The 12,003-nt window shown below is 45.0% G+C and overlaps 1 protein-coding gene across 16 annotated transcripts in view; it reads left to right on the forward strand.

Annotated features, from left to right (window-relative positions):
• Positions 1 to 23: 23 nt before the first annotated feature.
• Cspp1 (centrosome and spindle pole associated protein 1) overlaps positions 24 to 12,003 on the forward strand; it is a 95,446-nt gene continuing 83,466 nt past the window's right edge. For 13 of the 16 annotated variants that reach the window (XM_085677314.2, XM_085677315.2, XM_085677318.2 and 10 more), the window contains exons 1-2: positions 24 to 125; positions 8,797 to 8,905. In XM_085677314.2, coding sequence (XP_085533440.2) covers positions 103 to 125; positions 8,797 to 8,905 — 132 coding nt within the window. In that variant the 5' untranslated portion in view covers positions 24 to 102. Of the gene's footprint in view, positions 255 to 329; positions 478 to 1,988; positions 2,097 to 8,796; positions 8,906 to 12,003 lie in introns of those variants that run through there. The other 3 variants (XM_087897226.1, XM_085677317.2, XM_085677316.2) reach the window with 3 other exon arrangements.

The following is a 12,003-nucleotide window of genomic DNA, read 5'->3' on the forward strand; positions in this document are numbered from 1 at the left end:
CGTCGGTCCAGACCATTCCGGGGGCCGGGGCGCGTCGGCGGCGCCACGCGCCAGAAGACACCGAGAGGCCGCTGAGCTAAGGACAGTTTTGCGGATGAAAGGATGACATGCTGGCTCGGAAAACCGTACGTGTGACTTGCGAGGGACACAAAGTTTCGGTGCGGGAGTGGTTCAGCCTTCCGCCCTGCCAGGAAGGAATCGGCCGTCCCGTTCCCGTTCCGCACTGCGCAGACTCAGCCCCCGCCATGTTGCGTGTAGGTGTGGCTTGGACTGGGAGCTGTGGGGGTCGCCTTTTTTTTTTTTTTTTTTTTTTGAGTGTAGGCACTTAAGACGAAATAAATTGTTTTGAATACTAAATGTTTCTAGAAAAAACAGTGTTGTAAGTAGCTCTGGATACTGGTTTTGGAGGGGAAGACATCCGTGACAATAATTTTAAAGATAATCCTTCGCCTAGTGGAAAAACCTCACGGGCTCGTGGTTGGTATTTCGATTTGTGTTTTCGCTACTGTTGCGAGGAGGGAAGCAAAACTCCCAGGTTGTTAAGGTTATCTTTCTGATGTGTTTATAAGGTGATATTTATACAAGTGTTAGAAGCTATGGCTGCCTTAGTACTCTTTAAAGTTTGTCTTCCCTGCCGTGAATGTCATTTTCTCAGTGCAGACTTAATCTCGCCTTTTTCTTCCCGCAGTGAAAGTGAAACTTGTTCCAGTCCGTGTTTCTAGGTTCCCCAATTCCTATCCCCCAATACTCACAGGACTATAAGTTAAAGGCGTGCATGAAATTTGTGTTTATTTTCTTTAATATTTTATTTTTTGCTTAGAAAAAAAATCATAGCTTTTCGTAACACAGCTCCTACAGGCGTCCCCAGCGTCATCTCCTTTTAGCTCCCCCCACCCAGTTTTTCATTCTATTAGTCCTTTTCCCTTGGCTTAGTAATATAATTCGTTGTTAAGCGTTACTTTAAATTCACTTCCTGACATTTCTGCTGTAGAGCACACACTACTCGTTAAAAATTACAGCTCAGAGATGCCCTCCGTTAACTCTTGACAGTAACTGCTTCTTCCACAGAGTCGCGAAGGCTCTGTAGCCGCTTCACGTGCACGTTTTGTTTTGCCCAGCAAGCTTTGTGCTGTATCTTCTTCTAATGTAGGTTCTTGGCAGACGAGTTGGCTAAAGACAAAAGCAGAATCGTTAACTCTTCACCGCTGCTGTTGGTTTTTACATTGGCTTCAAACGTTGGAGAAAATTGGTTTTTAATCACCGTATAAAGCCGAGAGTGGTTGCACCTGCCTGTAATCCCAGCAGCTGGCAAGTGGAGGCAGGAGGATGAGTTCAAGGAAAGCCTTCCATACCTGGCAATTTGAGGTTAGCCTTGGCTACAGGAGACCTGTTTTAAAAAGTCACGGAGGAGGGGCAAAGAAAACAAAGCAAGGATCACACACACCAGCTAGGAAATTGCCCCACTCCAGTTATTCCAGTACGTGGGAGGTGGAGGCTGCAGGATCCAGAATTCGAGCCTCTTCCCCGCCCCTGTGTCAAAATAACAAAACCCACAATAAAATCGTAACTTAGGGCACCCTAGGAACGCTAGAATACTTTAGTATCATTAGTTCAGTTTCCCTGAGAAACTAGACATCCGGTGGTAGGTAGCACAGCCACTCAGAACGGACCCAAAATAATTTGTTGAAATAGTAATAAAAGCCCATGACGGAGTTGACCAGACTGCTGGGCTGGGAGTAATGCCTGTGAGAAGAATGCCGAGTCTTCCTGTCCCTGCCACACTACCCGTGACAGCTGTGGAGACCCTCCCGGGGCAGGAGCAGCGGCCACGTCACACGGATCCCACTCCCCTCCTCCCCCGGGCACCGTAGCGTGTGCATCGTGGCCTCCGGGACTGCAGGGGGCGCCCTCGGCCGCGCGGCCTCCGCCAGCTGCCCGCAGGGGCGGGGCCGCGCCTGGCGGTTGGCGGAGGGAGGGCGGGCGGGGGGCTGGGCCCGGGAGGCGGAGCCAGAGCTGGCCACCGGTTATCTGGTCCGCGCCGGGGGTCGCGGACACCGACTGTGGCACCGGCTTGGGCTCCCGACGCGTCGGTGGGAGTAAGTCCGTGGGCGGCGAGTGTGGGAGGCCGCGGGATGGGTCCGCGCTCGGGCCCTGACCGCCGCGATTTGGCGGGGGCTCGAGCCTGCCGGGCGGAGCCGGGGAGCTGCGAGGTGTCGCGGGGGCGGTTCGGAGGGGCAGGGTACGGGTCGAGGTCTGCGGGCGCGGGTCGCGAGGCGGTGGCCCGGCGCCGTCCCAGGTGCAGGGCTGGCGGCTGCCAGACTGGGGGCGGTGCCCTCACACGCGCCGCAGACTCCCGGGTGGCCACCCGACCTGCTGCCGCCTGGGTGGTTGAGAGCCGGTTGCCTGACAACACGTTGACGCTATCCGAGGCATCGGCTACCCGCGACGCCCGGAGGGAGACAGGGCTGGCTCTCCCGCGCCTTCTCCGCGGCAGGCGCGGCTGCGCTGAGCCTCACTGAGTGCTTGCACCTCGGGGGCTGGTTAATGTTTTTACTTTGCAAGTCAAACTTAATCTTCTTCATATCTCTATGAAATCTGCTCGTTTTTTTTTCTCACTGTGGTTGCTTGATACGCTAGAACCGTCTCTCTCTTGATTTTAGTATTTTTATTTGGAATTTGAGTTTGGTTTAAAAAATACGTTTTATTTTGTGTGTGGGGATGGCGGGGGAAGCGCAGGCCTTGACGTGCATGTGGAGGTTAGAGGACAAAACTTTGAGTTAGTTCTCTCTCCTTCCGCAGTGTAAGGCTTTATAGAAAGCCAGTTATCCTGAGAGGCTGAATTTTATATGAAAGATGGCTCCTCCTGCTCAAGGATGATCTGGGAAGGGAGCAGACAGGTTTAGATAAGGCAATCACGCAAGGATGCTTGCTACACCACCCCTCCCTCCAAATGTGGTTTTCAGAAAAGCTTGACTTAACTATTACAAATTCACAAATTCCACACTCTCAGTTTAGTTGTGAGCCGCCAATCTCACCAGCCCTCCACACCATCTTTTAAACATCATTCTGAATGTACTGTGATGTGTCTCCCGAGTAGTAGAAGTGTTGGGTGTAGCACAAATTCTAATTATTCTTAATATAAAATCCCAGAGTTAGAAATAAGGGGGTGAAAGCTGAGAGATCAGAGAAGCAGTGCAGCCAGCCACTAGAGAGACCTTTTACCTCTACCAATGCTCAGACTGTCTCCCCCGACTGCTTTAGACTGCACCTCAGACCACATCGTTGGACTGCAAATGTCTCCACCAAACATCAGACTGCATCTGAGCTCCTGTCTCCTCCCGCCTTATATTCCTCTCTCCGCTCAGCCATATCACTCCTGTCTCCACCTTCCTAGTGCTGGGATAAAAGATGTGGCCAGCACCTCCTGAACTCTAGTGGCTTAGCTCTGAACTCTGATCTTCAGACAAGTTTTATTTGTTAAAACACAAACAAAATATCAGTACAGTTGGACCAAGTGTATTAGCAATTCTGCATAGCCAAAGCTACTTCCTGTCTGCCTGCCGCTACTGTTAATAATGTTTTGATAATAGTTGCTCAAGCTTTAAATGCTTTCATGTATTTATTCACGCCCAACTTTGTCCTGCTCTCCAACCTTGTGCTCTTCCTTCAGCAATAGATAGCATATGCTTTTTAAAAAAATTGGAGTGATTTGTCAAAGTCTGGATGTATCTGTAGTCAGTTCATGAGAATGTCATCTGCAAAGGAGGAAAAGGCTGGGACCCTTCCTGGGTAGAAAGCCCCTTTCTAAGTGGATTAATGAATTAATGAGAAACTTCGTCTTTCCTTTGTCAGCTACAGCTCTTTCGCGGATGCCTGCCCTTGCTCCCTGCTTTATTTCTCCCCGAGGGTTTGTCCCTAGTCATTTTCTCTTGTTGTAGAGTCTTTTTTTTTTTTTTTAATTTTTTGAGACAGGGTTTCTCTGTGGCTTTGGAGCCTGTCCTAGAACTAACTCTGGTAGACCAGGCTGGCCTCGAATTTACAGAGATCTGCCTGCCTCTGCCTCCACAATGCTGGGATTAAAGGCGTGTGCCACTACCGCCTGGCTCTTTTACTTTTTTTGTAGGGGAGGTTAAAGTAGGTCTTCTTTTTTTTTGTTATTTTGGGAATGGATTCAGAATCTTATGCATGCTAGGTACTTGCTCTTTTTGTGAGCTGTGCCTTTTAAAAGGTGAATGTGTAAGTACGTGAAGACTCTGGAAATAGTGATAGTAAATTGACTGCTGCAGTGACAAGTATCAGATTCCCTGTTACATGTGTGATGCATATTCTTCATAACTCTGCAGTAATTAGCACTTCCATTTTATAAATGAGGAATCCTAGACATAGCTTAAAGAACATACTGTGTATTAACCAGAATCAGTAAATGATGAACACTGGGTTTCTAGTCCAGGTCTTTTGGCAGAACTGTTATCCTGAAAACTACATACTTTGTTTGTAGCTACCAACGAAAAAGCACCTGATGATAATACCACGAAAAACCTAATTGTACATTCTATATAGTGTCTGAACATTGTGGAATCCAATTGCTTTCTTTGACCTGATTTGGGGGGTGGAATTTAATTCTTAAATTATAAACCTTCTTACAGTGTTTGTATATAGGCCTTGCCCACCAACCCAGCTCCCATTATCCTCTAAATTTGTGCACAGTTCTGTGGCTGAAATGGTCCTCCATAAATCGCTGCACATTTTTAGGAATAATGAGAAAAGCAGACATGACAGCTACAGGTGTTTTTTGGTTTAGGCCTTTGGGGTGCCAGGAACTGCTTTGGGGCTCACTATGACGTCCTGTTGACAGTAAACAATTGTACAGAATATTAGCGTCAGATAAAGTCATCCTGTTTCTGGGCATAAGAGCTAACCACTCTGTCTGGAAACAGATCCCAGGACTGGAGTGTTGCTCTTTTACATTCTAATCTCCTGCTGTAGTTAAGATTTACCAGGATGTCCCGTCATGGAATATTCCCCCTTCCCCTGGCAAAGCCCTGCTTTCTTATGCCTTCTCCTCAGTCACCCACGTCAAGCTCCAGTCATAGAACTTTTCTAATACCCGCTCAATGAGAAGCTCAGGGGTTGCGTTGGTGTGTTTGATGCATCCATACACCAACTTCTTTAACTTCAGTAGTATTCCTGATAGTCTTTGGCAAGAGTCATTACCAGGAAAAAGGTCGTTGCTTAATGTATATTTTGTTGTGGTTACTGTTACTTAAAGTGAATTTCAGAACTTGTAACAATGGAGCTAAATTGCTGTAAGGAGTTAGTCCTTCACATGCTTACCAAACTTCAGTTCTTCCCGTTCATTCAGGTGAACATTGCCTGTGTTTCATTTATTGTAGATTGTCCTAGACTCTTACAATAGTTAATTCTTTTTCTTTTTTGATGGCATACATTGGGGATTGAGTGCAGAGTCTTGTGAAAGCTAGGCAACTGTCGTACCACTGAGTTACATTCCCAGCGCTATTACTTTTTAATTTTTGTGTAGTTTTTGAGACAGGGCCTCATTCTATATCTCTGGCTGTACTGGAACTTGGCATGTAAACCAGGCTGGAATTGGACTCAGAGATCCACCTGGCTTCTGCGGACTGGGATTAAAGGTGTGTGTCATCATGCCTAGCCCTATTTTTAAAAATTTTGCAGAGGCTGATGGATCTCTGTGAGTTCAAGGACAGCCTGGTCTACAAAGCAGGTTTCAGGCCAATTAGGGCTACACAGTTAGAACCTGTCTCAAGACCAAAAACACCCCTAAGCCAAAATAAATCCAAAACCAAAATTTTGAGTGAGTCTTACAAAGTCCTTAAGCTCACCTCAAATTTGCCAGCTTTCTGCCTCAGTCTTGAGTAGGGAGGAGCTGGATTGCACGTGTGTTCCAGTGTATCCGGGCAAAATACTTAACTCTTAAGTAAATCTTTATGTAGTTCATGTCTTTAAATTTGGGTCTTGAAGTTCTAGCCATCTTTGGGAATGTAAACTTTCCCAGACAAGACAGCTTGCTCAGATGTGTGTTTCCAGGGCTCTGTGTGCTCCTCGTGTCTTTAGTGATGAGTATATCTTTCTTGTTATGTGTTTGCTACTCATTAAATTTGATGAGGTTTTAGAAAAAATGTATGTTTGAAACGTTCTAGTTTTTGTTCCGTGTAGTTGGGCACACCTTTAATCTCAGCACTCTGGTGGCAGAGGTAGGTGGCTCTCTGTGAGTTAAGACCAGCCTGACTGCATAGCGAATTTTTGACTAGTCAGGGCTACATGGTAAGTCCCTTTCTTAAGAAAAACAAAATTAGCTTCAGTGAAGAAAGTGGTCTTTTCAGAAAGTTGTGACTAATCTACACAGGGGCATACAGGTCTTCTGAAGGTAACCACAGCTGTTGCGAGTTCATGAGAGCCCCAGCTTTTTCCGATCCAGAACTCGGCATTTCACAGCCCTTTCCATCCCCTGCTCCTAGATTCTCTCACCCCTTTTCCATGGTGCTTCCACATTCTGGGTGTGTGGAACAGACAAGTCCCTTTCGGGCCCACACACTCAGAGCCGCTTATTCTTAGCGCTGATGACTTGAGTCTGTGTTGGCAGTCCCTGCAGAAGGAAGCGTCTCTGACCCACGTGCTTAGTCGCACAGATCTATGGGTATGAACACAAATACTTAGCAGGCAGTTTGACAGTGTGTTCCCTTAGCCACGGCCTTTTGACCAGCTTTACAGTACTAGGCATGGATTCACTCCCGTGGGACAGGCCTCAGATCCACGCAGAAAGTAACTGATTATCCCTTTATAACAGTCATGCTATAATTGTTGCAGTGGGCACCATGCAACAGTGGGCACCATGTCGTCCACCGTGGTCCAGATGAATAGGACCATTAATGGCTACCCCTCCCCACAATGGTGACCGTGTCATCTAAGCTAATTACAAAATAAAATTAAAAATAAAAGGGGTTTGAATGAAAGGTACCTGGGGATGGGCTGTGCTGCTCCCACAAGACATAAATTATTAAATGGTAATCTCAGTGCCCGGCATTGGTAGCCCTAAGAGTACTTGGTCAGAGAGGTTCTAGAGGTTTTCCAGAGAGCATGGGCTATTGTCTTTGTTCTTGGTTGCCAATCACAACTAGTTGCTTGGGTTGCAGGACCTAGAAAAACTAACCTTGAACTGCCTAGGAAACATACTGTCTAGCTTTTATATGGTCCATTTATGTGAAACTTCAGAGTTAGAATTATGGAGGTGGATATGAGATGATTGGTGTTCTGGGTTTGGGGGAGGAGAGGGACTGCAGAGGGGCACTGACCCTGTGGATTCTTGTTCTGTCAGGAGATTTGGACAGAGGCGTAGCGTCTCAGAACATGGCTTGTACTCACGGGTAAGCACCAGGGAGGCAGCATGCGGGGAAACTTGAATGCAGTAAGATGCGGAGCTCTGTAGCACCCTAGGGACCTGCGCTTCTTGCCTCATCACAGAGACTGGGTTAGGTTACCCACAGGATCTCCTACTTCATGCTGCTTTTGGTTTTTTTTTTTTTTTGTTGTTGTTGCTTTTTTGGGGGGATGGGGCAAGCCTCACCATGTAGCCTTGGCTGGCCTGAAACTGAGTGTGCAGAATAGGCTGTCTGGATGAATGGACAAAGATACACTTCCCTTTGCATCCCAAGTGCTAGGATTCAAATGCTAGTGTGTCCTGTCTCGCCCAGCCTTTCTCATGATTGCCTTTGCCAACAGAGTCTCTTTGCCATGTTAGGTCTATGCCTGGGGCATGTAGCTCTTACTCTTTGAATAAGGCAAATGTTATTCTATGGCTATTTTCTGCATGTATGTGCCCTTACTATCTGAGAAATTGTTGTTTTAGGGCAAGCAAAGCTAGTCAGTTTTAGTGTAGCAAATAAAGGTAATAAATTAACTATATATAACACTATTTTAAATAGAACATTTTTGTAGATGTATGTTATTTTAAAATTTATATTTTGAGACAAGGTTTCTGGCTGTTCTGGAACTTGCTATGTATGCCTCTGCCTCCTAGTACTGGGGTTGAAGGCATGTGTCACCGTGCCCAGAAATGTATTTTGGTCACATTTACTCCTCCATTATTCCCCCACCACCCTGTTCCTTTTTCCAAATAATTCTCTTTCCATGTTCATGTCTTTTTTAAAATGACCCAATGAGTTTAATTAAATTTTCTTTTCTTCTTGTTGGTTTTTCAAGACAGGGTTTCTCTGTAGCTTTGAAGCCTGTCCTGGAACTAGCTCTTGTAGACCAGGCTGGCCTTGAATTCACAGAGATCTGCCTGCCTCTGCCTCCCCAGTGCTGGGATTAAAGGCGTGCGCTACCACCACTTGGCTCAAAAGTAATTTAAAATAGTTAGGAAGCAGTTTTTCAGAGAAAAGTGTTTTAAAGATTTGAGTTCTTATTTCCTTTTCGTTTTTGGTTGTGTGAATATGGATTATGGTAATGGCTGTTGATTTCTTCTGTTAATAATTTCTTCAGTTTATAATTGTATCGAATGTTTTTCATTGTGAAGTTTTCATGCATGAATCCATTGACTGCCTCTCTTTTTCTGTACTTTAACCTGCATTGTAGCCTTTTATGGGAAATTGGAGAGGAAGAGACAGACAGACATATGGTATTTATGTTCATGTTTCAGCTTGAAGTTCCCAGTGTGATTGAGATGAAATACTACATGTGGACTACGATGTTGTCTTAATACTTTACTCAAAACCCTACAATATAGTTGTGCTCACTGAAGACTTTTCTTTTTTTCAGAATCTACAAAATGACCGATAGCTTGGATAAATTTCTTGAAGAGCAGAAAGCGAAACTGGCCAGAGACAGAGCACAGCTGGAAAGTGACCCGCCGTACATGGAGATGAAGGCAAGATTAGTGCTAGTCTCCAACACCTCTATTAAATTGAGTGTGGTGGTGCACGCCTTCAATCCCAGCATTTGGGAGGCAGAGTCAGGTGGATTGCTGTGAGTTCAAGGCCAGCCTGTTCTGTACAGCAAGAATCTAGGCCAGTCAGAGCTATATAGTGAGACCCATGTCACAAACAAACAAACAAACAAACACAACCACCCCCAACCCAACCAACGTGAAAAAGCCAACCAAGCATGTTTGACTGAGACCGTCTGAAGATTTCAGCAGTGAGACTCTTCCGCCTCATACTTAGTTTGATTAGCACGCCCTTGTTCTGATTCCGAGTGTCAGACTCTAGATGTGACTTGAGAGATTTTGAGTGCATTTTTGGTGGGATTTCATATCCCATGATATTCCCTTTTGTTGGAGTTTTAATGCTTGATTATGTGTTTTACCAAAATGATTGGGAGTCAGAAGGACCAGAGGTTAGACAGAACAGGTGTAAAAGCAAGTTCTCAGATTTTTATGTAAAAAAGAGTATTTAATGATTAAAAAAAGGTTTTAAAGTATGGATTAGTAAATTTATTGGAATAATTTATCTTGTACTATGTAATGAATCTTTTCTGTCCTGCCAACCAAATAATTATCCCAAATAATTATTATTATTTATTATATTATTAATTATGAAAGCTTGGTCAGGAGCTTAGGATTGTTCGTAATTAGCTCTTCTAACTTAAATTATATTTGTATTACATTGAATTACATTTATATTAATCTACGTTCTATCACATGACATTACTTCCCTTTAATCATGTCCTTGTGTTTCCTCTCCGTATCTCCTGGTGTCTTCTGTGCACCAAGATTCTCCTCTTGTAGTGAGTTGCAAGTTACTTGGTGGCAGTACACTCTGAAAGAGCCAGAACCGGCCAGGAGGCCTGTTTAAGTTTTCATCTGCATTTATAGTACACGGGACCAAGCCCAAAGTGGGTCGAAATCTTAAAGGCTATTGGCTGAAGGAGTTCTCTCCCCAAAAATCCCGCTTATTCCTCCTGCCTAGCTATTGGCTGTTGAGCTTTTTAGTCCACCAATCACAACAATATATCGTCACACAGTGTACAAAGATCCCACCTCAGTACTGTTTGCTTTTTAAAACATGTATGTTAGCAGTTGTTTCTGAAAAGAAATGTCTGGGAAGTTTCCTTAAATTGTTTTTTATTCTGACGTGAGTAATTTATTCGTTTAGCAAATACTAAGATTGTGCTAGGAGCCATCCTGGGCTCTGGGAACTCTGCACCGAGGCAGATGGGTGCCTTCCCTCAGGACTTAGAGGGTGGCAGCAAGACACCTGTTGTACCATATCATATGTCTCTATAAAATGCCTCACCCAAGTCATTTCTGTCTTACCTGTTTCCCAGTGTCTGTGCTTTAGCATCTGTCCCACACAGAGATAATCAAATTAAGATGTTAATCATGATATTCTCATCATATATTTTATTTACATAAATTAACATACAAGGGGTAAATATGGATTATGTCATAGCCTTAAAAGGTCATATTGAAATGTTCTGTTTGAGATAAAAAAATCTCTTAATTATAATTTTTCGGGTAGGAAAACTGAGGCATTGGGAAGTTAATGAGACTGAGAAGCCAGAGTTGGTAGACACTAAGTGCTTGTTCTTCTAAGTACTGTCTGTGACTGTTTCCTCCCAAACAGTCTGCTGTGTGCAAGGGGCTACGTCAGGAGCTGGTGTGTGTAGTGTGCACTTCATCTAGTTGTAAGATCTTTATCAAGTAGGTCATTTTGTTTTAGAGATGAAGAAAACAAGACTAAAAGGAGTTAAATATTTTGTTCAGGTAGACAGAGGGATGCATTCAGATTGGTACCCTCACCCAGGGCGTCATATACTCATTGTTCAGTAGACCCAGGGATGGATTCAGGTTGGTACCCTCACCCAGGGCGTCATATACTCATTGTTCAGTAGACCCAGGGATGGATTCAGGTTGGTACCCTCACCCAGGGCGTCATATACTCATTGTTCAGTAGACCCAGGGATGGATTCAGGTTGGTACCTTCACCCAGGGCGGCATATACTCATTGTTCAGTAGAACCAGGGATGGATTCAGGTTGGTACCCTCACCCAGGGCGGCATATACTCATTGTTCAGTAGACCCAGGGATGGATTCAGGTTGGTACCCTCACCCAGGGCGGCATATACTCATTGTTCAGTAGACCCAGGGATGGATTCAGGTTGGTACCCTCACCCAGGGCGGCATATACTCATTGTTCAGTAGACCCAGGGATGGATTCAGGTTGGTACCCTCACCCAGGGCACGGTACGCTCATAGTTATTTGATACTGAGGGTGAGTTTACATGTTTGAGCATTTTACAGGTTTATTAGAAGATTTTTATGTGCGAGGTCAAGAGTCAGTGCTTGTTGAGGCCCTCCAGTCCTTCCCTCAGCATTTTCGGGTCTTTTAATCCTGCTCTATCATTTGTCTTCATAGACCCGCCCCCCCCTCCGTCTGAGAGGGGTGATATGAATATGTTCTTATGGATATATCCATGTGTGCATGTAGGTTTGAGCGTGTGTGGAATGAAGCCTGATTGTGAAAGGAAGTGTTACTTGGTTGCTGCCTCTTTCTTTTTGAGATGGGGACCCTCACTCAACCTGGAGTTTATAGAATTTGCTATGCTGCCTGACTAATGAACTTCAAGATCTCTACGTGTGTCTCTGATCCCCCAGACACATGTTATAGACATGCTGCTGGGCCTGGCTTCCACAAGGGCGCTGGGAATCCAGACTCCTGTCCTCAGACAGGCAGAGAGCACACTTTACCGACTGAGCTGTCTCCTGCCCCACAGTTTACACATCATGTGCTCTAACTATTACTTCTTTTGTGTCCCCCCCTCCAGCAGTGGACACTACAAACTCTATAACAGAAGCTTTCAATTTTGTTTGTACTCTTATGCTTCTAGTGTTGGCACAGTGCCTGGCATTTCATCGAGACTCCTATTTCTAAGATAATGAGTTAGGTATCAGAACAGCTATTAACAGTATGTAAATAATTTCGATTAATTTCTCAAACTTTACTTCAATCTCTGTGCTGTGTAATT

This window comes from Myodes glareolus, chromosome 16 (assembly GCF_982192425.1).
Source record: "Myodes glareolus chromosome 16, mMyoGla1.1, whole genome shotgun sequence".
NCBI classification, from domain to species: Eukaryota; Metazoa; Chordata; class Mammalia; order Rodentia; family Cricetidae; genus Myodes; species Myodes glareolus.